Source organism: Asterias amurensis, chromosome 20 (assembly GCF_032118995.1).
Source record: "Asterias amurensis chromosome 20, ASM3211899v1".
In the NCBI taxonomy this organism is placed as follows: Eukaryota; Metazoa; Echinodermata; class Asteroidea; order Forcipulatida; family Asteriidae; genus Asterias; species Asterias amurensis.
Window position 1 is genome coordinate 4,324,665 of NC_092667.1, and position 27,983 is coordinate 4,352,647.

The window sequence follows — 27,983 nt, forward strand, 5'->3', positions numbered from 1 at the left end:
CTATTTTAAATAATTATTATCATTCTTCTGTTCTGACGTCACGCATGAGTTACATCCACGTTGCCGTTTCCACGTAGTCTGGTGCCTATGTGTAGGTCCCTCGTTTTATCCCATAATTAGGTTTAAAGGAAGGGTACCATGCAGAGAGACAAGGAATTTGTGATTTGGTCGAATGAACTCCGGCCGAATACTCTATCGAAGCTCGAAGGTAGGTGCATTACGGTTGAAAACTTGTCTAAATTTCCCGTTTTACAAAAAAAATAAGTGTACATATTTCGATATAAGCTCATGTCAAGTTTAAGGTGGTATATGACCTCCGTATACTCATTCAGTGGTGAAAATAAAGTATAATGGTATGCGTAAAAAAGGTGTGACGGCGGCGCGCGCGATGATGATCATGATGATTGGTGAAATAAAAAAAAGAAATGGATGGAAGGCTGCCTTAAAAAAAAACGTAAAACAAAAAAGGAATAGTCGACTCGATCGGACTGACTCAGGACTGTCCTCTCTCTCTCTCGCCCCTTACAAAAAACAAAACAAGTCGTCCACTGCTGATGAATGAATAATATACTAATATTAATAAACTATATCTCATTCAATTTGAATTTCAAAATCAAATAGATTTAGATAGTAATTTATGTAATTATTATTTAATGAACTAGCAACTACTACTTAGCAGCTTAGCTAGTAAACTCCAGAATCCTGCCAGGTAAGTAATTCTTTTTACAAAATGAGCAACTTTGATGTTACTTTTTAAACTAACTTACACAGTCAGGAGTACAACCAACCAAAGGCAAAGCCCAACCGACTCAACTCAACAAGTTGGGTACCGGTTGGTCTGAACAGCAAAAACGCTCAACCGTGATGACCAATGTTTCTAGTTGGGGTCGCCAAAACGCACTTCTGTTAATACATGAAGCAGAAAGTTTTCTGTACCCTATTCCTGCCTACCACCACTTTTTCACTCATTTTTACCCAAAGGCCAAAGAAATATCTTTGGATACTATTTTATGTCATAACAGTTGAAACAGCGATGGTAGGAGGATACAGAAACCTTTCCACTCTGGCAAATGTGTTTTAAATTTGATGCACTGCATATAGTGTTCACGGTTTGTATCAGAGTCGCAACAAGAAAGCGTTGTCAGGACTTAATAGTCAGACAGAAAGTACATCAATGACTGCAAAAGTAGATTAGTTTCCATACTATGTACTATGTAAATTATCTACGGTACAATAGTAACTTCAAGTTCAACGTCTGTGCTGTACTTTGTCTGTAAAATTATTGTTTGTTCTTTTTCAAAGATGTCTAGAATACCAGCATTGACGCTTCTGTTCTTGGCTTCCGCTGCCTGCCTAAGCAATGCATTCTACGTACCAGGGGTTGCTCCTGTGGAGTTCAGAGATGGAGAGGAGGTTGAAATAAAGGTAGTTATTTATAGCCTCACTGATTTCAGTGTTCATTATGTTTTTCTTTGATGCAAAAGAACTTTAAATTTCAATCTTTGTTTTAAAAAGATTTCAATTTGTTTTCACTGTGTGACCAGCAGCCGATTTCACAAAATGCTAGGATTAATCCCAACTCGAGTTAGGACGAGTAACTCGTCCTAACTTAGGATGAGTTTAATGCGTCCTACATATTAGGATACGGAACTGAACCCGTCCTAAGTCCTAAGATTAATCCTAAGTTAGGAAGAGTTTGGTGAAATCATTCAACGGCAGGCCTTGAATTTCATCTCTTAGAGAGATCAAGGCTACAACCATTTTGCAAAGGTCACCATAAAGTATCATTGGAAAAACTCAACAAGTTTATGGGCACCTGCTCAAAGGAGCACCAAGGCTAATTTAGTTCATGTGTGCGTGAATGGTTGTCTTAATTTATGAACATCTGTTTGTGTGTTTTATTTTTGCAAAGGGAGTGAAGATAACGTCAACAAAAACACAGCTACCTTATGATTATTATTCAATTGGAATCTGCACTCCAGCTCTGGAGAAAATTGTATACATGTCGGAGAATCTCGGGGAAGTACTGCGTGGGGACCGTATTGTCAACACATTGTACAAGGTAAATATTTCATCTTCTGTTTTCATTTTTTAACTGGTCTTTTGTTCGTTTAAAACCTTTGGGAAAGCATGTGTACTGCAAACTGTTTCAGCATAACCAGTAATTAGTGCAAAACTCTCTCAAAAAAAATATTAATTCTCCCCATCCTTCCAGATAAACCCAATCCACTGCCTTTCACACCAGTTCAAAGGATCATAATAGTAATATAGATTTATATGGTGCACTTACCAAGGCGCCTACACACAAAAGGAAAACAGTAGGAGCTAGCAAAGCAAATGAGTTTTCAGTTTCTTCTTGAATAAGTCCAGTGATTAAGTTTGACGTAGTGTTGCAGGAAGCTTGTTCCAGATAGCAGGTGCAGCTTTGACCAAGGCGTGCTGATCAGTTCTTGCTCTCGGTTCTACCAACAGAAAAGAACCCGAAGATCTTAAAAATACTACCCCAATTTGTTTTAGCCACCATACCACAAAGTTTTTCATGTGTAATCTATTGAAATACATGTAATTGGCCAAAGTAATTTGTTTCACAATTCAATTATAAATAAGAATCATTAGAACTTAATATTGGAATACTCAACAAGGACTATAAATGTTGTCAAACAGTTGCAAACCTGAAAGAAGTCAATTTCACACATTTGTTTACTGACTTATTACAAAAAGTCAGTGTTATTGCAGCCGAGGTACACATGCAGACTCCCTGGGATTGCTTTGGGACCCTTCACAGGAGGGGAAGAAAACCAGTGTAGTGCAGGACTTTTTTTTTCTTCTTCTAATCTGGAGACTTTTATTATGTAAAACAGGTTCCAATGAAGACAGACACTCCTTGCAAAGTTATGTGTCTAGCCAAGTATACAAAGGACCAGGCCAAGATTATTGCAGACCGCATCAAGGAAGACTACAATGTGCATTTGTAAGTACATAAGCAATTTACAAAATGTGACAATACCAGGTCGTCAGAGAAAAAACATTCGGGAACCAAAGTTTATGTTGATTCTGTAACATCCCAACCACCTGTTACCACTTTGTACTTTTAATTAATTGTACCTTCAAACACCTGCCTTGACCAAGGAGAAAAGACCTTGCACTTACAAGAAGAAAATGTCATGCCTACTGATATTCTTAACAACACAAAAGCTGAAATGTGAAAACATTTGGTGCATCTTATTAACAATCGAAATAAATAGTCCATATGTAGTTCGTTTCAAAATAACCAAATCAATGTGCATTACATGAGTGCCCTGGTCTTTGGGTCAGTAGGCCCTATTCACAATGCGCAGCACAGATTCACGCGCGTCTCCTGTCTGCCATTTTGTGTGCCAAAACGTGCACAGAAGGAATGCACTCTGACAAAAAGGCTGAAATTTTGGCCCACATTGTTTGGTGGTGCGTAAACATGTGTACCATCGCGTTGTACATATGGTCTATAACATTTCTGTAATCTTACTCTGCTCCCTGGGGTGTAGAGAGCATCCGTGGAGCTCTGGACGCTTTTTGATACCCAAAATTAATCTCTTTCCTCGTAGGTACCCATTATTCCCCTAGGTCATTCAGAAGATTATTGACGGTACTGTTTGGGGTTTTGTTTTAAAGTCAAGTATTAAAAATATGACTGATACGTTTGTATGAAAATTGGGACAATAGTAACTGATTATTTTTTCTCTCCTTTTTTTCCAGACTTGCTGATAATTTGCCAGCTGCCACTATAGTCACACAAGCCACTAAGGAGGAGCCAGCGCAATATGTACATGGTTACAAACTTGGCATTGTTGTTGACAATGTGGTAAGTTCATATTATCTGTTTGGAAATGAGACCATTTGAGATCATTTGAAAATTTGTATTAAGTTACATGTACAGGTAGAGACCACTGTCATATCATGGGCAGTGTTTTACTTGTAAAGGTTCCTTCATAGGACTAACAGGTGTTTTTCAACCACTTTAATTTATCAAAGGTATCTTTAGACTGTTGATGATTAGCATTGTCATTATTGATTTTTCATTTGCTTTCCTAAGAACAGATGTTTGTTCCATGTAATGTTTGCTCAGATGAACACTGCTGATTCGTCATGCTAAGATGACTATTAATAACTGGAAATGATTCTGTTTCATAATTGGATTTTTTTTTCCCCGGTTTGGTTTTATACATTTATTCTCAAAGTTGTCTTTAGACAATTCATTCTGTATTGGTTTACTTTAGTGTCTGTTTTACCCTTTTGAAATTCTATATGAATCTGCTGTGTGCAGCCAGATGGATGTTTTCAGAAAAGTGAAATAAAATATACTTATTTTGGCGTTCTGGTCACCCAAGCTGATGTAGAGGAAGGATTTGATAAATTTAGGTTTTTTGTAGTTCAAAAAAATCTATCTAAAGTTTTTTCTCTCATTTTTTTTTTACAGCCATACATCAACAATCACCTAGTGATGAACATGAAATATCATCCAGTAGAAACTGAGGAAGGAGGGTAAGCCAAAGTTTCTCTGAAGGTTTCTCCTCATGTTGTACACTCATTTTTACAATTCTTATGAATGGTGTCAAACAGTTGTCAATTTCACATATTTTTGTATTACTTTTTTACAAAAAAGTCAGTCTTATTGCAGCTTTTTTTATATATATTTATGCACTAATAAGGTGTCCTGGTGGATATGAGACTACATATCTAGACTTTTTAACTCACAGGTTAAAGGCACTGTACACGTTTGGTAATTATCAAAGACCAGTGTTCTCATTTGGTGTATTCCATCATAGGCATAAACAAGTGTGTGAAAATTTTGACTCAATTGGTCATCGAAGTTGCAAGAAAATGATGAAATAAAATTTTAAAAACCTTGCTGGACGAATTTGTGTGCTTTCAGATAGGAATAAAAGACTTCTAGCTAGAAGCCTTTTATTATATATAGAAAGGTTTGCAGTAACACCATGTAATGACTATCTCTAATGAGTTGGGTTGGTTCTGAAAAGAACTGTTGGTTTCAACTCGACGCTTCGATCAGTATGCTCTGATCGTCTTCTGGAGAAAGTCTTTTATTATTTTAGTGAGGAATTACCTCTTTCTCAAAAATTACGTTACTTCAGAGGGAGTCGTTTACCACAATGTTTTATACCATCAACAGCTCTCCAATGCACGTTACCAAGTTGAGTTTTAAGTTAATATTTGTTTTGAGTAATTACCAAATGTGTGAGTCCCAGCGAGTCACTTTTTTACAACAAGGCATATAAGATTCAAGATATACTTTTGGGTTTTTTTCTCTAGAGTGAAAGTTTTTAGCAATCGAGTTATCAGTTTTGAAGTTTTTGGTCGTAGTATCCAGTATGATAAACTGATAGCGGAGAAGGAAGATAATTGCAAACTTCCTGAGCTCAAGGGAAAGGAAACTGTAGCGCCTCAGGTCTTCGAAGGAGATAGTGAGTACAAGTTTTATTTGTTTTATTTGTTCATGGTTATAACCACAGTGTAATAAAACAAGATTAATAAGGACACTGTTCCTAAAAGCTCTTTGAAATCTCAACCTCAAGGGTTACCAAAAGGTGGAAATTTCATCATTTTAACATCTGTTAGATTTAATCGGGGTTAAATTATATTAATTTTGGTTTCGCCCTTTCAACGATGTGTGTTAGCATCGTATTCTCAGTACCCTCCCGAGTTTGGTGAAAACAAATCACAGGCATATTACTCGGGTGGGATTCAAACCCAGGACCCTTGCTATTCTAGAGCAGATGTCTTACCAACTAGACCACAGAGATTGCCTGATAGCTAGAGGCAGTTTGGGTGCTATATTTTAGCAGCGGATTCCACAATGGTTTGACTACTTTTACATCTTTCATTCCACTCAGTGTAAATCTTCAAATCTTTGTCTCTTGTCCACAGAGGAAGTAGAAGTGAAGTTTTCCTATGAGGTTCATTGGGAAGAGAGTAACATCAAGTGGGCATCACGTTGGGATACGTACCTCAACATGACTGATGTACAGATCCATTGGTTTTCAATCATCAATTCACTCGTTGTGGTCTTCTTTCTTGCAGGTAAATTTATTTGTTCTTCTTTATGTGTAAACCTCTGCACAGTTTGGTTTTACCCATATACACCGATGTGTGTTAGCACTGTACACTTTCCCGAGTTCTGTGAACAAAAAATCACAGGCACGTTACTCGGGTGGGATTCAGACCCACGACCTTTGCAATTCTAGAGCAGTGTCTTACCAACTAGACCACCGAGATTGTCTGGAATACATCGTTTTACTGTAAAATGTTAACAAGAATAGGTGGATTGAACAAGGTAAAAATGTGAATGTGCCAATTTTGTAAATATATTGAAGTTGCTTTACTGTGTTTTTTTATAGGTATTCTAACAATGATCATGATCAGAACATTGAGGAAAGACATTGCCCGCTACAACAAAGATGAAGACGTTGTAAGAACATTTGTTTTTATTTCAGAGCATTTTTTAAGGGGGACATAAGAAAAGTATTGGTTTTCGGCGATTTGTTTAAAGTCATTTATGTGGTTTTTGGTTTTTTGGTTTTTCTGTGATGTATTTTCTTATATATTGAACACAATTCAGCTCAAGGACTGCAATGTTTGAATTATAGTAAACCAATAAACATAATGTGGTTGGAGCACTTGGCACCGTTCCGAAAGCCCTTGGGAAACATTTAGACGAAATAGGGACAAATGTGAGGATAGATCAGTTACAGAAGGGAACAGCGAGGACCCTGAGAAAAACCCATTGAATTCTACGGTTACAGGACGTAGCTCGACTCAAAGAGTTTCCGACACAAAGGAAAATGTTATCTTTCTTTTGCATGCTGTAATAAGATGAACTAATAATGCTAATAATATTTGACTTCATAGGAAGACACCATGGAGGAGACTGGCTGGAAATTGGTTCACGGTGACGTCTTTAGACCTCCCAAAGCCAAGCAAATTCTGGCTGCTCTGGTTGGCACAGGAGTCCAGATCTTTGTCATGGCTATTGTAACAATAAGTAAGGGAGTATACACACTTCAACCAGTGGTAACTTAGAGTTGAACTGTAAACAACCACATTATACATTGGAAGAAAATAGGGTTACGCAAATTTCAACCCAGAGTTACTCCTGGTTTAACCTACAGGGATGTTTTTAACCGGAAATCCGTTTTTTTTTTTTTTTGTTTTTTTTTTATAACTAAAATCAAATTCATAAACACATGAAGATAAAACCCATAAATAGAATACCTAAGATGCAGAGTAGGGCTTTTAAAACAAAACATAAGTGATAAGCAGGCTTCACGTTTGCAAGCTTTTTACACTTTTTGCTCACAGCTCAGTTTTTTTTTGTCAACACCCTATCATCGCATTACTGATCTAGCATTCTTCAAGCATATTACATTACAAGCCATTTTTATAATGGCAATGCTGACATTTGGGTGAACAAATCCACAGGACCACAGGGCTGTGGCTTGACATATTTACTGTACATGAGTTCCTTTGTTGCTTTCTTGTATCAAAGTTGCATTGTTTTTACAGCCTTTATTGTTTTATGGTGTTAATGCACTTTTTTGCTTGTAAAATTGTATATCTACTTTGTTTATATATTTTTACGGGTGTACTTTTCTTTAAACTTTTCACTTATTGTATGTCATTTTCTTAATCTTTTGCAATTTTTACTGTCATGCGCCCTCGAACAGGCTGGTCCTGGAGAGAGCGCAATATAAGATCAGTAAATTATTTTTAATTATTACTGCTTTTATTTGAACAACAGAATTGAAAGATGTTTATCAGACCCATAGTCAACATTTGAACATTTTGTTAGTGTTTTTCAGTTGAAGTTATTACACAGGCTTTTTAAGTAATACACTTTTATATCTGATACTACTGCTGGCTCATTTTCATTTGTTTATTCCAACAGGTTTTGCAATGTTTGGCATGTTGTCACCTAGCAGTAGAGGTGCCCTTCTCAGTGCTTGTCTGTTTCTCTTTGTGTTTTTGGGGTAAGAAAAAATTAATAATAAGACATTTTTGACTTGCATGTAATGACAGTTAATAGTTAGACTGGTCCCTGGAAGACAGGCACTGGTCTTACAGGCCCAATGATTTCATTGGATAAATGTGTTGTGACAATAGAGCTATCTTTTATATAGCTCTATGGTTGTGACGTAGCTTTCAATATCTGTGTTATGATTGGTCTGAGGTGATGTAATATGACCTTGCTCTTCCGATCGTCTGCATGCAGCAGATGTGTGCATAATGTTTTGTACATCATGTAGTATTGTTTTATTCACCATGTAATACATGTGTGTGCATGTTTGTGTGATTTGACTGCAAATCTCCATGTGAAATGAATGTGAGGTCAAAGGTACATCTGCTCTGGTATCTTGCTTAATTCAGGAGCGTTGAAGTGTGACACCTGGGCCCAATTTCATGGCTCTGCTTATCGTAAGCACAGTATCGGCGCTTACGGCAGCAGGGAATTCTGCGCTTACGGCAAGCGATTTTCACAGGTTAGCGGCGAATTTTGGCCTCTGCGCATGCGTACTCCACGTTTCTAGGCATTCTACACTTACAAGGATAGCACAGAAAATCAGCGCATGCACGTAAGTGGGAATTATAAGCGCAGAATTCGGCGGTAAGCAGAGCCATGAAATTGGGCCCAGATGTTCAGGCTTGGTGGTAGTGACCAGCAACATTTATTTATCTGCAATTATCTGTTCAAATAAAAAGAAAGAGGCTATACAGCTCGGTTGTTGGAGAACTGGCACATACATCCAAAGGTCACAGGCTCAAATCCCATTCTGGTCAAACTGTCTTTGTTCACTCAAAGTTAAAGTTTTATCTTTCAAGTGAATCTCTGATATGTTACGAAGTACTTGTTGTAGTTGCTTCCAGAACTGGTGAATGTTAATCAATTACAGAGATGGATTTTATGAATAGTGTTCAGGAATTAATCAATCGCTAATCCTTTGGGTTTTTTCTGTCTTACCTGGCAGAGTGTTTGCAGGGTATTTCTCTGGGCGTCTTTATAAGACCATGAAAGGCACTCAGTGGATTCAGTCAGCTCTACTGGTAAGTTAAGCCTCACCCCAATCCTCAATCCAAACCTTACCCCTCCACCAACCATGTGTTAAAATAGTGTACACCAAACAGCATTAACCCCATGCCTTAAAGGCACTGGACACCTTTGGTAATGCGCCATGTTTTTGACCGCGTGAGGGCGCTCTCAATCACTTCCGGGGGTATATTTATTCATACTCAAAACAGTTATTAAAGACTGGCACACATTACCACCACAGACATATCTAATCCATCATGGACAATAAGACTTTCAAAGGAGCCGTTATAATCCACCTCTAAAGCAACTTAAAACTATGGCGCAACAAAAGTGACAGAACGCCTATTCAAACTGTGCAGGACGAATGGCGTATACTCCCGAAAGTGATAAAAATACTATTGAGAGCACCATCACGTGGATTGTCAAAGACCATTGTTCTCACTTGGTGTATCCCAACATGTGCATACAATAACAATTTTGTGAAAATTTTGACTTGTTTGATCTTCGAAATGGCAAGAGAATAATGCTTTTTTGTGTCTGCAATTTCTTGTTTTGTCTACACAAATATTTTGATAACTTTGTTAATGTGTAATTTTATTTGGTTTTTCCTTTCAAGACTGGTTTCCTGTATCCAGGTATTATATTTGCCACCACATTCCTGCTCAACTTCTTTATCTGGGGCAAGCATTCATCTGGTGCAGTGCCGTTCAGCACCATGATCGCATTAGTGTGCATGTGGAATGGGATCTCACTTCCATTGGTTGTGCTTGGACATTACTTTGGCTACAGGAAACAGGTAGGACGAGACAGTTTATACATCAGACCCGATACTTCAGGCCCTCTCTGGCCTCCATGCCCCCTTTAAAAACTTCAGTAGAAATTTACAATTATCTTAGGGTAACCTTTACCTAGGAGGAAATGCCTTGGTGCCCTTGCCCTTTCAAAAATGAAGCATACAGGCATGATACAGTTACTCATTATAGATCCCATTGCACTGGTTTCACATGCTTCTATCAGTCCATGGAGTGCCATTTTGGGAGTTTGAATGTGTCCGAATGAGAGTCTGAAAGATACTTTGTGCGTCTAACAGCACACGTGTTGCCTGAAATGACCACTGAGTAACATACTGTAACAGTAACAATATGGCCATTCTTTTGCTTTTTTCTCAACAAGTAGACAGTGTAATCAACTGAAACTTTAGGAGGTGACTTTTATTCAATCTTTTTTGGTAACTTCCCCTGTTAATCAGCATTACGATGACAAAAACCATAACCTACCTTTAAGCCTATTCAGACCATCCTACTTTTGTTTCTTTCTTGAGCACTATGACCGTCAATCAATGGATACCGGTGCTTCACAAATGTTTCTTATTATCATCATTTGGGTCCTCTTTACTAATGTCTTCTTTGATTGGCTCACAGCCCTATGCCCATCCTGTAAGGACCAATCAGATACCTCGTCAAGTACCAGAGCAGGTTTGGTACCTCAACCCATTGTTAAGGTATGGTAGTAACCTTCTTTCATCTCCCAATAACCTCCCTTTGTGGATTCCCAACGTGTCTATAGTCTTCCATTAACCCTGGCGTTTTTCTGTGTTATTTTAATGCCATACATTTCTAAGCTGTAAATTACTTCTTTTTGTTTTCAACTTATCAATAAAAACTCTTGAAACAGTGACTGCAATCCTGGTACTACTGTAATTAAAATCAAGGGTTGTTGCTCTAAGGTTCTACCATAGACAACTTCACAAATACTCAGTAGGCAGTTATTGACCTTAGTGAAAATTTGGCCCTTAACTAAACCACTAAACCAGCGTGCACCTCATTCCTTGGCTACTGCATGCACACTGAGTATTTGTGAAGTAGTTCCATAGAAAATGAAATCTGCCCCATTTTTGTTAACTTTATTCATGAACCATATAATAATTGTTTATCTTTTCCGTGTGTGAATTTCATTTCTTTAACTCATAAATAAAAGTGGTATTTTTATATACCCTGTTGAAACTCTGTGTTAAATATTAAACATCGTTTTCTCCGTTGCACATAATTTCAAACAAAGCATTTGCCTATTATTATTATTATTATTGTGCTTAGTCTGTATTCTTAATGGATTATTTTTGCTTAACAGATAACAAAGGTGCAAAGTAGTAAATTAGTCTAATGCTCACCTCAGCAAACATTTGCATAATGTCCTTCTTTTTTGGGACCTTAGTCAACCTAAGTCAACCTTAGTCTGAGGTTCTATATGAATTGGCGGCTACAGCTACAGCTACGCCTGGACCATTGTGTAGAATGGGACATCCTTAGCAACAGCCATAGACGTGGCTGTTGCCGCCAATTCAGATACGGTCTGACTCCCAAATGGTACCAAAATTTGTCAGGTGACCTGGATCAGGTTGGTGGAAGTGATTATGTGCACCTGTTAATATACAAGTAGTTGCCTCTCACAAGCTTACGAAGTAGTAGATATCCCCCTTCTGAAGGAAAGGTGCAACGTTGCTTTTTGAGTCAATCTTTCTCTCTATATCTCTTGCTTTCGTAAAAAAACTCTGTGAAATCCTCTTCAAATAAATTATCAAATATGTTTGAGAAAAAAGGCTTTGGACTGCCTTGAAGAAAAAAAAAATTGGTGATGCAACTTGTTGCCAAAATTGTTTGGCAAATGGCAAAAACTATTTGCCAGATTGCTAAAATTGTTTGCCAGAAAACAACAATCGTTCAAATAATTGCCATGATTTATTTGCCAGATAGCAAAAGCCATTCGTCAGAAAATGAAAATCGTATTGACAGATAACCCCAAAAAAATTCTTCCAAATATCAATAAACATTTGCCGGCTAGCAAAAATCGTTTAGTAGATGGATGGTTAAAATGTTCAACACCAACTGTATTGGTATCTAGAAGTTAACACAAACACTTTATGTTTTTGTTGCGTGAAAACCATGATATATGATGTCATCTTATGTCGATTTCTGAAATAAAATTCGTTGACTGCATTTTGAGAATTTAACTCTGATACTACTGATTTTGTCTGTTTTATAGTTTTATATAGAAAGCCATTGTTGTTCTACCTCACCCTTTTTTAACACATAATTGGGTTTCTTCCGTTGCTTAATAGCTTAACACTAACACCCCTTTCTTGTGTCGTTACAGCACCCTGATGGCTGGGATTCTGCCCTTTGGGGCCGTCTTCATTGAACTATTCTTCATTTTAACTGTAAGTGGTTTGTCAGTATTCCTAACCCAATCCCATTTATATCTTGTGATTGTTTATTCCGTCCCTCATGCAGTGCTCCTGCTGCAGGTATTCTGTCATTTGGGGCAGTGTTCATTGAACTTGTCTTCATCATGCATGTAAGTAAGATGAATTGCTTACTTCTCCAAGCTTTTCACAGAGAAAGAAGCCTTGTGTGTTAGGATATGGTCGTTTTAACCATGTTTTACTAATTGCTTTTAATAAAGAGGTTTTTTATGATTTTTAAACCTTCAAACCAGAGTAGTGTTGTTTCAAGACAATGATAAATCTTGGAGGTGGGTTCTCCTCAGCACACTGTAACTCTTATTCCCTTGGAACACAGCCCTGGGGATGCGTGGAAATTTTTTACCCCACCATTTCCCCAGCGACTTTTCACAGAGTCTCTGCCTATTCCACGGGTTCTGGTTTTCGGGTTGCACGCTTCAAGAATACCCCAGGGTTTAACCACTTACCACTACTCCGGAGTAGGCCTGGGCGAATTATTCGAATATCCGGTTAATGGCGAATAGGTTTTCCTATCCGTAACCGCGAATGCCTTTTTTTTTCTAACCGGATATCCGCATAGGGCGCGAATAGCTATTTATAAACCGGATAGTTCTGTAATTACAACCAAGTAACCGGATATTCTTTAATATCCGAATATCCGCGGACGTCAGGCGACAACTGATATGAATGTTTTGTCTGAATCCTTATGAAACTTCTATTAAGACAGCATAAAACAGCATAAACTAAGTATTTAACTATGCTCACCTCCGTGAAGAGTTAAAACAATGACATTTCTGACGTAATTAGTTCAAAGATTACAAAAGTTTTCCTTCACGTAGAGTCAATCACGATCAAAAGAAAAAGCAAATCGCCATCTTTAAATTAGATCCGGTCATTTTTATGAATGAACCGAGTGACACTGTCTAAAACTAATATCAATCCGCCCATAAGATCTCATTCACAAACGAACAGCGCCCTCTAGCGGCAAAATAAAATTATTTTTTATTTTTTATTTATTTAATAGCGCCCTCTAGCGGCGAAAAAAAACTATTCGAATATCCGGTTAATTTCGGATAGTTGGCCGGCGGTATCCGAATAACAAAATTTCACTATTCGCCCAGCACTACTCCGGAGCAGGGATGGCTATTCCACGGGTATGCCCATTTGACAGGGTAGATCAGGAGTAAAGGGATCCAAGTATGAAAAGGCTGGCTGTTATTCCGTGGGATTTGCCCCCTGGAATAGAGTAGTGCAAAAATGGCTTAAGATTAATGGAAGGGCTGCTTGGAGTTGCGACTGCCCAGCCCCTTGTAGTCACTTGTAGTTTGCAATTGTTGTTATCGCAGGTACATTAACCCTAACCAGCGTTGTTCCTTATACTAACAGTGGTCTGATGGCTCAATGCCAGTTAAGACACCTGAGGACCTGTCGGATTTCTCTTCAAGTTGTCAGGCTCGTTCAGTTAGAAAAGCATCCCTGTTTTGTTTAAAACACTGTGTAGTGAAAAAAGGCAAATAGACTAGTGAAATGACAAGCTAACTGGTCCTGCTGGCCAGTCACAACAAAAGTTAAAGGCAGTTCCCGCTAACCTTAAGCACCATTTTAAAATTATACCACGATGCATCTTGGTAAACCGAGTACAGTTAGAAAAAAAACAAGCTGCCAAGACATATTCCATGCTGTCCTTTACATGTAGCTGTTCCATGTCTTTTCGCGCCAATCATGTACATTGGGAATGCATTATTGGCTATTGTAAAGCACTTCTTGTTGCTTATCTAAGCAGTTTAACACAAATGCTTTATAAGGTTATACACAGATTGCACAAACAATGGTGGTAGGGTAGAAATAAAACACAAGTTGTTCTTTTCCACATTGCAATTATTATATTGATGAAATTGTCTGCAGTACCTTTTGCTGACGACAGTGCTCAAGCTGTCATCTAATTAAAGGGTATGCTTTGTGATCTAATGTTTGAGTCATCTACCCTGTGAGAGTCTTGGGTTTCAATCCCACAGGGTTTCTTTCTTGGTAAACATCTACACTGCAGTGTACAAAATTATTACAACATAAAATAGTTGTGTTTGTTTTAATAACACACTTCTTGCTAGTTATTACAGTCTGGTTGGATTAACTAATATAGGCCAGTGAATGAGATTTGCGCCAACAGGCAATATAATTTTAGAAATAATCTCTGGTTAAAACCCCTCTCATGATGTGAATGGAAACTGAGAGCCCCGACACATTAATGCCGGAGGGCGTTAAATCAATTCTGGTAAATTTTTCCTTGTTCATCACCAAATCTAATATTTAAGTTATTACTAAGATACAGAGAATATATATTTATTAATAACAAAAGTTGACCCCTTGCAAATGTGCGCTTACCATTTCAATATTTCTGGGGTTCTGTGATAGGTTTGATAGGTATGTATTCATGGCGGCCTCCTCCTCCTTCCTTTTTTTTGAGAAACCCATTGCGCGTCTTGCAAGGGATCATACTTTAAAATAGATAATTATTCATTGCAGAGTCAAAGAATATTATTTTAAAGTTATCCATGCCCTGATATGTGGTAATCACTATCTCTGTGCTTTTTGATACTAAGTACTAACAAAGTTGCATTTCTCATTTTCAATATGAAACTAGTTGAAACTGCTTGATTTTTTTGTGTGTTTTCTTTAATAAAAGGTCCGATGGAGCGTACTTATATTTATGTCAGCTTCATCAAAATTAAGTAGCTTTGCATATCAAATAAAAGGATTTCCGAGGCTTAGCAAAAATATTTGAATCATCATCATGATATGTAGTGTTGATAATTCTTAAAATAATTGGTATCAGTTAGTTGATTTAATCCTATAGTAATGTCGTGACAGATTTTTGATCTGTACAAATTTGTATAAAAATTATTACTACTATTAGTATTAGTTTGCTTTTGTTGAAAAGGAGGCTGACAGTGTAGGCTTATATCTATTATGGTGACAAATTAGCTAATTTTGGGCATATGTTTTTTTTATAAATTTGAGTCTGTTTAATTTGTTTTTGTTTGGTTTGAAGGCTATATGGGAGAACCAGTTCTACTACCTGTTTGGTTTCCTCTTCGTTGTGTTCCTCATCCTAATTGTTTCGTGCGCCCAGATCTCCATCGTCATGGTCTACTTTCAGCTCTGTAGCGAGGTAATAGTCATAACGAGACATAAACGATACAGTCAACTCAAAAGCTTACCCCAGACGTTGACTCAAAACAATCACTCTCGAAAGTCCGCCATGCATGGGCAGTTTGGGACATGTAAATGGCTGATATTAATGTGAAAACATTCACCAGCCTTAAAGAAAATTCCATCTTATGCCGTAAACACAGACAAATACAACCTGTTTTGCAAACCTTGAATAAATATATAAAAACTTGTCCACTGGGCGAATTATATGTTGAGAATTTGCCTTTTCAATGCGTTTTCCCAAGCCTCGGCTTGAGCTCCACCTTGGCTACCTCATAAATTTTTGAGCAGTGTACAGATTTTTTGAGTTGGGCTGTTTTGCCATGGAAGGGCTGAGTCGTCGATGAGAAGGAGGTTAATTAGCTAGAAGACCATATAAATGGATTGCACATGATGTCATTGACCAGCATCTTTGATAAAATGTGCATTCATGAAAGGCTATCGTTGGCTGAGAGTTGTGCGCAGCGCGTACACGCTTGCACTTTTCCAATGTTTATCATGAAATATGGCGGTCAATGACGCTTTAAGCAATCCCATTTATATTGAAGATTAATGTACTGATTGTTTGGTCACCTAGGATTACCACTGGTGGTGGCGGTCATTCCTTGTCTCTGGAGGCTCAGCATTCTACATTTTCGTCTACTCCGTTTTCTACTTTGTAACCAAGGTATGTCAATTTTATCTACTGAAACACTTTAAGATTAATTCATGTGTTTTGGCCAATAAGCCTTTTGAGATATGCTGGACACTATAGGAGCACTGTTTGGTTTGGGTGTGTATAGAGAAATTTACCCAAACCTAATGGTGTCGTAGTATTGCGTCAACTAAATCTCAAAATGGCTAATTAACTTCTGATTGCAATGATGTGATTTAACCGTTAAAGCGTCAGAATCCAGAAACAATTGTGGTGGTCTACGTCTTAATCAGACACTCATAATGGCATTAAAAATTAAGACATCCAAATCTATACATCTATGAGATCCTGTCTGTTCAACCTGCCGTTGGTCGATGCCATTACATTATGCATTTCCAACAGTCTAATACGCCTCTCTTAATATTTATGCATGACGTCATTCTTTCCCAAAATGAGGCTATGGGCGCACGTCCGCCAATACTTTCAGTGGCTGCACCTTTGGCCTCGTTTTGGGTTAGAATTGTGACGTTCCTCATGCATAAATATTTAAAGAGGCGTATTGTGCTTTAGAAACACAATTGAAAAAAATGCGAGTTATTTGAAATCTGTAAATGTCAATGAGAAAGGAAGTTTCACTGACAGACAAAAATTGTGAACGGCAAGCAGGCCTGGAATTTCATCCTAGAAAGGGCAAGGCCATTTCCATTTTGCAAAGGGCACTTCCATTGGAAAATCTTAAAAGTCAATGGGACAATGGGAAACATTCAAAGGGGCACCAAGGCCAAGAACAGGAGCAACGGAGGCCATGGCCTGTGTGTAATTCAAGGCCTGGGTAGAAAAAGAGTTGCTTTTTGACTGAAAATTATTTTGTTTTGATAAACGAGAAAAGCATGTCTGAAGTGAACTAGTTACAAAATGTCGTAGGCTGATATTATTTCCTTTATTTGTGATTTGTACAGCTTGAGATAACTCAATTTGTGCCAGCTCTACTCTACTTCGGCTACACCTTCATGATGGTGTTAACCTTCTGGATCATCACCGGCACTATGGGATTCTTCGCAGCTTACTGGTTCATAGTTAAAATCTACGGAGCTGTTAAGATCGATTGACGAGGAGGAGAGCTCCTACTAAATTGAACACACTTTCTCACCTTCTCAATTATAACTCTGTGGCCAGCTCTGTAAGGTTTCCTGTCAACAGCAAGAGTCATAGCACTGCTACTTAAAAAGGAACCAGACTTTTGTTAAAACCTCTGCTTCATTTTTGATGGCATGAAAGAAAACAGGTTGGTCTTAGCTCTGCTCTGTTCAAAGAGTAGTGAACATATTTCAAAGAACTTACAAGAAACTTTCCATGAGATTTACTCTGACTACATTTTTTTATTTACCAATTAGTTAAAGTGGTACAAGGTTATGTAGATGAGTTGTGAAGTCGCGTGATCCTTTTCGCTAAACAACCTCTGCGTTTTAAAAAAAAAAATTTAGTATCCTTTTAAAGAGGTTCTGGTTTTGGGGCGTTTTTGTTTGGCTTTTTACAGTTAGAACACTTGGAAGAAACTATTTGGCGGTCACTCTTCTTCCAAGTAGATTTACCTCACTGGTGTAATAGCAAAAGTACAGGCTAGAAATAAAATGTCAGAAGGATGTGCCTGCTACCCCTCCCCCTACCCCACCCCCCCCCCCTAACCCCCAACTTCCCCAATCCGACAGATCGTCCACTGAGGAGAAGAGAAATGTGTTGTCTTGGTTGACAGTGTAATTAGCAAACACATTCTTTCATGTATGTAAATAGTTACTAAACTCTGTATTTTGAGAGGAGAAACAAAATGGCTACCTTCAAATGCTGTGTGGTGTTTAAAGGTTTATTGTATTATATATGATAGAGTTCCTAGGTCTTGCGGGATGGTCTATAAATATTAAATTCAACATTGCTTATGTTTCGGATGTAGTTTTCATTGTTATTTTTTATACAATTAATCAATTTGTAGATTAGCTGGAAGGTGTTTTGTTAATTTAAACTATAATTTTATCAGGATGTAAGACTTTTGTTGACGCTAGGTGGCAGCAGACTCGCCAGGTAAACTCATTGTTTTTGGACATGTGCGCGTGATCAGAAATAGGTAAATAACAGACTTTAATCTGGTATGTCTGATGTCCTCTGGCGTTCTAAAGTAGACAGCCACTACCTGTAACCACAGTTTGTTTTTAATTTTAGACTTGTCTGCTTATTACTCGTGCGGCACTTTGCTTATAATGTGATGAAATAGTTCCTACGCTTACAACTTCAATCTTCACCAACACTTTTTACATGAAGAAAAAAAAAACAAGCCGTGTAAGTTTATATTTCAATTTTGTGGGTGATCCCTGTACAACCGCTTCCCATGTTGTATTGTAAACTTGGGTGTGGTCTCTGGCTAAACACTGCAGTTACAGGTTGACTGGCTTCTGACTTGCAAACCAAACAAAGATATTGACAAAAATAAGGAGACTGCCAACATTAGAGCTAGAAAGCTCAGTTGGTAGGTCCCATTTTCAGATCCTGTTCTAGTCAATTTTTCTTTGTTCTTCCCCAAAATAAAGCAAATGTAAAGAGAAAAACTAAGCCAACTTTTTGTATTAAACTACCAAGTTAAATCTCATACAATCTGTATGAAGTGTATACTAGCTATTGGTGCAAACTGCAAAGAAATACTTCTGATAAAGAAGATAAATATGTTATTGAAAAGAGCTACTTTTTATTTGGTTCTGATCCTAACCTTTGTCAGAAATATACACAAATTGCAAACTCTCTTTTCAGTTGACTGCTTCTGGTACACCTAGGACCAATTTCATAGAACTGCCTAAGCACAAAAAAGTAGCTAAGCACAACAAAATGATGCTTACCAGAATAAGGTTACCAGCCAAAATGCCATGTCACATGTACAATTTGTAACCTGTATCCATAGTTTTGCTTAGCAGAAAATTGTTAAGCAATATTTTTTGCTTAAGCAGCTCAATGAAATTAGGCCCTGTATACATGTATATGCGTGTTTGTTGTCATTTAGCCTTCAAGAATATGACCGGGTCAAAATGTCAGACCACTGACTATTTGTTGCAATTATACAACAGGTCAGTTTCGTTTGGTAAGCAGTTTGCAACAGCTGATTCTATTTCTCACAATTTACAAACATTAACAAATATATATTCAGTGTGAAATTTCTATTGTAATTAATTAGATCAACTAAGAGGCTTTCAAGCTCCAAGTCCTATCGTTTGGATATTTTTGTTTTATGATCAAATCGTAAAACATATTTTTAAGAAAAAGGCATCTTAAACAGAAACAAGTCTCTGAGCTGCTTAGCACAGAAAATGGTGCTCAGCCGAGAAAGTTTACCAGCTGAAACCCATACAATTGGAATATTTTTTGACTGGTAACCTTCTTGATTACTTTTATCAGTGCAAATGTAGAGAGTTTGGTTCTAGCTTGGGGTAGCTGATGTAGCAATTTAGGCAGAAGGGCAGACTAAAAGCCTGGTTCAAACTTCCTGCAAATGCGAATCAAATTTGTGTGTTCTTGTTTGGTGGTTTTATTTTTGCTGCAATATTCATTTTGTCACAAATTTTCTTTAGCACTACTTTGAGTTGTAGTTTATTTTCTTCAAATTAGTATAAAGAAAAGATTGGTTTACAATGTGATGTCAAATTAAATGTTAATTTCTCCTTTATTATAGTGATTCTGAAACATAAAGTGTTTAGTTTTTTATTAAAATAAATATTCAGTTACTTAAACAGTGGAAAATTCGGTTTGTAGTGATGAGGGAAATAAAAACACTTATAATTCATTGTATTTATTATGATGTTTTCCAAGGATCATTATTTTGATGTTGCTTAGCAGCAACTGTGTTCAGTTAAAGGCAGTGGACACTATTGGTAATTACTCAAAATAATTATTAGCATAAAGCCTTTCATGGTGACGAGTAATGGGGAAAGGTTGATGGTATAAAACATTGTGATAAACGGCTCCCTCTGAAGTGCCATAGTTTTCGAGAAAGAATTATTTTTCCACGAATTTGATTTCGAGACCTCAGATTTAGAACTTGAGGTCTCGAAATCAACCATCTAAACGCACACAACTCCGTGTGACAAGGGTGTTTTCATCTTTCATTATTATCTCGCAACTTTGATGACCGATTGAGCTCAAATTTTCACCGGTTTGTTATTTGATGCATATGTTGAGATACACCAACTGTGATGGCTAGTCTTTGACAATTACCAGTAGTGTCCACTGCCTTTAATTCTCAAAAAAAAAATCCAAACCTAAATCTCATTATCTTCTAGAAAAAAAGGGTTATAATGAACAGGCACAATCCACATAATGAAACCAAAATGATTGCAGAGCTGCTCCCAGATTCTGCAGAATGTTCGCCGGAAATCAACCGATCTTTCCATGTTCTGCTGAACTTAATTTTCTCACTGAATATGGAAACCTTTTCTCTATTGTTTTGAATGTAATTCTAAATTATCTCCCTGATTATTGAAAACATGGTAGTTCTGCGTTAATAGTCTGGACACAAACTAATAAAAAACGATCATTTCTTTTAGAATGTTTTTCAATGTCGACTGAAGTATTAATGACAATGGATATTTCTCAAAAGTTTGCACCTCGATTTTGAAAGGAGTCTAGCCATCACCCCAAGGGAGAACATTTTACAATACCTCCAAAGTTATTGTAATTATTTGAGACTGTTCCTTAGTTGTCAGTGTCTTTCTGATTTCAAAAACAAAATTAACGTGAACATGTATCCTCTTTTTCTTAAAGACTGTTTTAATTAATTCGTTTGTGTTCAAGTATTAAGTTAAAGTCAAACTTCGAGACCCTTTTCAAATACTGAGGTTTTTTTTAAATCATTTTTGATGCATGATGTAAAGAACACAAACGAGGAATGTGAAACAGCTCGCAAAATTGTTTTGGTTTCAATTTACCTTTTTTGATGAATGGACAAAATTTGCAATCAATACCAGCAAGTTTTTCAATTATTTTGTAATGGAAATCAAACCAACATGATACATTTAATTCTTTTTATTTATTAAATGTACTTGGTAACGCGGTGTCAAAATAAATTTGATGACAGTTTGAGTTTCTTTAAAAGTTTGTACAAACTGCTTTTGAAATGTTCGGAATAGGCAGTAAATGTAAAATAAATACAGTGATGATTTAAGACAATGGCAATTTGCAAACGAACTGTTCTTTTCTTCTTTGAACAAATGAATTTTGCTACAAATTGTTGAAATAAATTATTAAATGCACCATTATGCATCTCAACTCGTTAAGTATGTGTTCTGCAGTAACTCATTGCTCTAATTCTTAGAAAAGTAAGTTAACATTCATGGCAACATTCTAATTTTATTTTTCAGAATAAATTAATAAGTTCTTCAAATAACATTTAAGTAGACCTTTTAGATCACACCATAAAAAGAAGGGGAAAATACCCAAAGTTAAACTTGTTTCCAATTTCTGGATTAACAATTTCAAAATCATAGAAAGATGCATTTCCTTGGGCCGCAAACTTATTGGAAACTTAGAAACTTCGTCAGAAAATGTGTCATTCTCTTCTTCTTTAAGACACACTCAACTATTCTGCATCTCAATAACCGTTTGGCAATTCATGAGAAGTTAGTTCGTTGTTGGCATCCTTTCATCTCAGGCTGGAAGACTCGAAGCATGTTGGACTTTTCGCTGCTTCATCACCAGTTGAAACTCCCTGATCGTTCTGATTGGATCAGAGTAATTAGGTTCCAAATCGGGCAACTGATTCCCAGGTGGGCTTTCTAATGTGAAATGCTTCAGGATTCCTCCTAGGTACAAGAACAGACCCATTGTGGCTAGCTGCTTGCCAAGGCAAACTCGGGCCCCAACTGAGAATGGCATAAAGTGCTTCGGAATGAATACTTTGCCATTGTCATCCAGAAAATGCTCTGTTGGAAACAATTTAAAATATATATATGTCATCGTTAATTACCCTTAAGACTTTGTTATTTCAATTATGGCTTTTATTTAACCAAGTGTTTCATTTTAAATACTTTTCTTACTTCATACTATTTTAAACGGCCAAGAACAACAATACCGGGTGCGTTCGTTTAGCTTCCCTGGGTCGACCCCGGTGTGTGTGTTTTTTTTTTTTTCCTTCTACGACGAACGTGTGCAGATAATTACCCACGTTCGTCCTGGAAAAGAACCGCCACACACCGGGGTCGACCCAGGGAAGCTAAACGAACGCACCCAATGTAAAAAATACAACAAGCACGTTCTGATACCGACAACAACAAAAACGTGTACATATTCTCAACACTTATAACTTTTATCTTCAACTATGATACCTGCTTATGTTGTTGTGTTGTCATTTAGCCTTTTAGAAAGACTCTGCCAGGGTCGAAAAGTCAGGCCATTAACTACTTTTTGCATAAATTATACAACGTTCCTTTGGGTGGTAAAAAACTGGTAATCAGTTTGCAGCAGCTTATTATAATTGATCTTCAAGTATGCTACCGTTGTGTGTATTTTGTAAAATATTAAACTTTCTACCTGGTCTGAAGCTGTTTGGTTCCGCCCAGTTCTTTGGATCATGATGCACCCACCACAGGTTGCATAACACCGTTGTACCCTTTGGGATATCATAGTTTCTCAGCCTACAAAGAGGAAAATGCAATCATCGATGTCGATAAGTGATAGCAAAAACAATAACATTTTGGCAATTATTGTGTTTCATATAATAATAATCTGTTTTAACGAAATAAACTTATGCAAACAATGGTGCACTGGAAGGGAAGAATGGTGACTTTATTTCAACATGGAGGTAGAATTACTTTCTTCTTTTTTTTAAAAACAAATTAGCATACTTTGTGTCACACGTGGTAACGTGTGGACCATTCAGTGAGGAGAATGAGCTGTGACGTAATGTCTCCAAAACTGTAGCCTCGAGATACGGCAGCCTGGGGCGGTCATTCCAAGTCGGAAATCCACCAGTCATGTTGTTGTCAAGTTCATCTTGCAGCCGATGTTGGACCTAAATAAAACAAAACAATTTAACAAATAAAGATATTTTTGTTTAATAACAAATCAGTTGTAATCTATAGATTGAAGACCGAACAGTTTCAGGTCTGTTTGGACAGACGTCACATACGAAATGTTGTATTTCTAAACAAGTCTTTAACTTCTGGTCTCAAAGACGCGAAGATATGCATTTGTAATACTAAAAGAGGATTCTGACAGTTACAATAATGTTTCTGTCGATTTCAACACTTTTGTCATAAACACTTGAAATGACTTACAGTATTACTACCCCATGTTAATCTGACGCTAAGCATTAATGAAAAACCTTCAAAACTCCTTAGGAGTATGCAGCACCAGGAATCACCATTTGGGCCTCAGATGTTTAACCTCTTTTCGTCATGGGTTCACCACAATATATGATGTCTACATCACGACTTTAATGTTATTGTAATCAGGTGAAGTTTGCGGTAGCACAAGGTGTAGATCTATTTTGAGAAGTGTTGTTTCTAAGACCGACAACTGATGTATGGTTGACTACGCAAAGTTTCGATCAGTATGCTCTGATCGTCCTCCTTGTTATCATACCTACCTTTGGGTAATGAACCAGGTACGCCAGTGCCCATCTTAGAGTCTGGAAAGTCGACTCAAATCCCCCAGCAAAGATCTCCCACATGGACATAATCACATGATCCTCAGTCATCGTGACGTCGTCACTGGGATGATTTTCATTGAGAAACTTCATCGATTTCAGAAATGCATCTGTGATGTCCCGGATGTTGTCGGGATGAAACGTCTCTAGGTGTTCTCTGTACTGGGCTTGGAGGATGGCATCACGTGTTGTGACGATTTCTTGGATTGTGCGCATGCGTTTTGATGGAAATATCTGCAAGTAGAATGCAAAGAAAAACAAGGTTTTATACAGGGGATTGAAACTGGCCACATATTTAAAATATCAAGATCCATTATCTTAAAGATACATGAGTAATTACACGTACAAAGTATTTTTTTTTAAATGAGTCACCTATGGACCTAGCCCTCTCGATGGCAACCTCGTTCAAAATGGGTCAAACTTCAGTGTCGTTTCGTTGTATAGGCCTAGTACACGTCTAACGTATTTCTCTTCTTCAACAACGTCATTGATAAATGGAAATTGTACATTTTATTATGTTAGGAGACATGATGACCGGTACTAAACTTAATAAAATTTGCCTCAACCACCATTTGTAATGATGGTAAAGACAAGCTTTGCCCCTGCTCCCACCTCACCTGTAACTAAAGCCATGCTATTACCTAACCCCCCCCCCCCCAACCACCACCCATTACTGTCTAATTACATTCCTAACATTGTTAGAGCATCTGGCCAGAATGGCTGGTCAGTTCCTTTTCAAGGATGAGCTTGAAAGTACAGTGACACCAAAGTACATCGAAGTCCATCCTAGGGTGACCTCACGGTGCGTGGTCCAGTGGCCCAATTTAGGATGAGCTGAGGACCATTGTTGACCACAAGAGGTACGCAGACAAAGCCGAAAATCTCTCTTAAGAAATGGGTGTTAGGGATTTTAGCTCAGACAACAATGGGACAATAGACCACCTTTATTTAATTGGAAGTGGGGAGAGAAAACAAGGCCTTGCTTTGGCTCAAGGACCCCACTGAGGGGGTTGCCGCCCTTTTGGAAAGTACTTTGCCTTTTCGTTGGGGAACACTCACCCCTCCCCGAAATATCGTGAACAATTTTTAACAAACAGATATCACTGATAAACAAAACTACAAACAAATACATTGTACAACTTTAAACAATATGTAAAAACACAAACAAGTATAAACTGACCCACACAATCCCATAATACAATTACATATATTGAAACCAAACAAACAAAAGCCCCCCCCCCCAACCTGTTTTAAATTGTGAAATTGGTAAAAAGAAAACTGTAAAAAAAAATAGACCATTTATAAGTTTTACACAATCTGGAAGGTACACCAAATCTGGAAAGTTTATCTTTCGGCAAACTGGTAAACCATAAGTCCTTTATCCATGGCTTTCTTTGCCGAAGTTCCAGCCCCAAATCTCAACATTTTAAGAAATTTCTCTGAGACTTTGAAGAATGGACGGATCAGTGTGCGCGGCTCATTTGTTAAGGAGACCAGAAATTTTTAACGGCGTCAAAAATCAATCGTTATCTCATAATAGACTCTCATCATTCCCCCTGATGCAGTTTCGATAATTAGAACTTCGATTCTTTATTAAAACGTGAAGAAGACCTTGAGAAAATCTCGAAGTATTTATCCTCTGTAATTGCCTCTTAGGCTTAGTATGAGACAGGGAGAGCATGTAAATAAGAATCCCTGGAGACGGTTATAGGGGCCTAATGAGAAAGTCTATTAAATTTAAATTGGGAGAACTGATCTCATTTACAGTAAGATCGATTGTCCCGCTGTGGACTCACAATTGTAACGAGGAAGGGGAACTGTGAGAAGATATTTACCCGTGTGCCCAAAAATATTTTTTATTTTATGCCCCCCCCCCTCTCCTTTTTGTGTGTGTGTGGGGGGGGGGGGATGGGGGGAGGGGTTGGTTGTAATGTTTTGAGGAGTTTTACCCTATAATTGACGCACACTACCTTAAAAACAATATTACCTTCAAGAACGGAAACAAGTCCAAGGGGTGCCCTGGTTTGAATATCTCATTCAATTTGTGGTTGGCGAAGACGAAGGCTTCCATTTCGGGATCGTTCGGGCTGTATCGGCAGCCGAATGTCAGGTTGCACACGGTGTTTATGAGTGCCTCGGTCAGGATTCGGCTCGGTTCGAAAGGGCTGCCGAAGTTGAGGGTTATGTTGGAGACAAGATGCGAGACCTCCTTGAGTATGGTGGTCTCGGCGATAGAGCGGGAACCCGGCGAGCTGAAGATCATATAGAAGTGATGGAGAAGTTGATTATTGATTATCAAAAATTTACATCATTATGATAACAGGCTTACTCAATTATTCAAGCATGCATTTGTTTTCTTTTTTTCGGAGTAGCCTTCAATGCTTATAACATTACAGTAAGTTTAATTTATTCACCACTTTTGTTCTACATAGGCCTATGGTCTACTGTATGGCTTACCAAAAAATAAATAGTGCTTCTGCAATTAGGGTAATTTTATTTTATTTTAAGGTTTTTATTCAGAATTTTGTGTCAAAGTGTAAATCATTGTCAATTATTAGCTTTTGGTTCAGACTCATGTTTGGTTTTAAATAAAATTATTTAAAAAAAAATATTTTCCTTTTTACCATACAGTGTTTGAATGTTGAATGACTGTCTTCAAATTATCGCTGACAAATCAGTAATCTTTGTGAACTCTGTGAAAGTTCAATCAAAACATGCTCCCGTTTGTAAAATAAAAAGACATCTTCGTGCTTTCACAGAGAAGTTCTTCATAATATTGTCAGCTTTAAGTCAATATTATTTTATCAATGGCATGAACAAATGAGAATTATTATGATACAATAATACTAAATGTACATAAACTCTAAGCCGAGGGATTTAGAAAAGGGTTAGGCGTCTGGTTGAATTTAAAAAGTCCGGAATGCAAGGCTGCTCCTCAGAATGTTGTTTTCCATCTTTCAGATAACCCGTGATCTCGTTTGGTTCTAAACATACCGATACATGTTTTCTGTTATCAACTAAATTTATCTAAAAGAATGTTCTGTGTGTTGTTAGTGCATGGAGGTATAAAAACACACTCCTCTATGAATAGTGGAAGTGCCGAAGTTCACAAAAGGGAGTGAATTAAGCCAGTGTTTCCCTGTGGCACTATTAAAGGCCAACGCCCGTCCCTGCCCTCGGATGCCCACCCCCTTCACCATTTTAAATCTGGACTCATTGTAGCTTTTGGCGAATTACTTAATTTTAACTATTGTTAAAATTAGTGACACGTTTACAATGTACATATCTGTTTACCTCCACTTCAATTTTATCGGATAAAATAGTAAAATGACACAAAGAGGGGGGGGGAATGGGTTCTGTATAAATAATCAACTGTTTTTTTAAAATATTTAAGTGAAAGAGCAAAATACCTGGTGGTAGATGGTCCTTGCTTGAGGCTCAGGCGTAATGCCGATGCAGCACTCTTTCTGTGTTCCATCCATGCCGGACTGTAGTCCGAGAAAGCTATTCCACAATTCTTCCGCGTTAGCAGACTGACAGAGAACATGTACGGCCGACCGGCGAAGTCCACGGCCTGCCGAACGAAGGCCTCACGGATCGCTTCGGAGCTACCGAGGACAACGAACTTCTTACCGCAGACCGTAAGGCCTAAGATGTCCCCGTGTTCCTCGGAGAGTTTCTGAAGCACGGTGTAGATTGGCTCTCTGCAACCGAGGAACACGGACATGTTACCGAGGAGAGGAATGCCGCGTGGGCACGGCGGTGGGTTCTTCCGGCGCCCGGTGCCGTCTTCTGCACGGCAGCATTGTGACAGGAAACGAAAAAAGAGAAAAGTGACAACGAAAAGCAATATTTCCGTTACCATGGTTAGCACAGATTATGTTCTTTTATAGGCCTACCACTATCACACTGTTTTATTTGGTACCGTTGAGCTCAAAGTTGCAGCATGCAGCAATGCCGAATTTTGGCACCGTCACTCGTTGGTGCCTTACAACTTTTCGTTTTAGCGACACACTACCAGCAGAAGCCCGTTAAAAGGTTGCTTCCCAATTAAACATAACAGAACAATGACCAGTTTCTTGTCAACAGATCTTTCTGTTAGCATAATATTGATTATCCTCAGGAGTGACAGAAGTCGTTT

The 27,983-nt window shown here is 37.8% G+C and overlaps 2 protein-coding genes across 3 annotated transcripts; one reads left to right on the forward strand and one right to left on the reverse strand.

The window, feature by feature from the left end:
- Positions 1 to 104: 104 nt before the first annotated feature.
- LOC139952056 (transmembrane 9 superfamily member 4-like) lies at positions 105 to 18,107 on the forward strand. 2 transcript variants are annotated; one of them, XM_071950991.1, is made up of 18 exons: positions 105 to 208; positions 1,303 to 1,425; positions 1,913 to 2,062; positions 2,862 to 2,971; positions 3,736 to 3,841; positions 4,457 to 4,521; positions 5,311 to 5,462; positions 5,926 to 6,078; positions 6,396 to 6,466; positions 6,907 to 7,039; positions 7,943 to 8,024; positions 9,021 to 9,096; positions 9,699 to 9,878; positions 10,504 to 10,583; positions 12,233 to 12,296; positions 15,370 to 15,489; positions 16,108 to 16,197; positions 17,124 to 18,107. In XM_071950991.1, the coding sequence occupies exons 1-18, from the start codon at positions 173 to 175 to the stop codon at positions 17,271 to 17,273; spliced, it is 1,941 nt and encodes a 646-aa protein (XP_071807092.1). In that variant the 5' UTR covers positions 105 to 172; the 3' UTR covers positions 17,274 to 18,107. The 2 variants fall into 2 exon arrangements, with proteins under 2 accessions (XP_071807092.1, XP_071807093.1); XM_071950992.1 differs by lacking the exon at positions 12,233 to 12,296 and adding an exon at positions 12,370 to 12,433.
- On the reverse strand, positions 17,636 to 27,897 carry LOC139952058 (steroid 17-alpha-hydroxylase/17,20 lyase-like). Its single transcript, XM_071950996.1, has 6 exons — positions 27,253 to 27,897; positions 25,830 to 26,094; positions 23,783 to 24,076; positions 23,040 to 23,206; positions 22,726 to 22,829; positions 17,636 to 22,118 (listed from the first exon to the last, which is right to left on the reverse strand). The coding sequence occupies exons 1-6, from the start codon at positions 27,705 to 27,707 to the stop codon at positions 21,844 to 21,846; spliced, it is 1,560 nt and encodes a 519-aa protein (XP_071807097.1). The 5' UTR covers positions 27,708 to 27,897; the 3' UTR covers positions 17,636 to 21,843.
- Between the last annotated feature and the right edge of the window lie 86 nt (positions 27,898 to 27,983).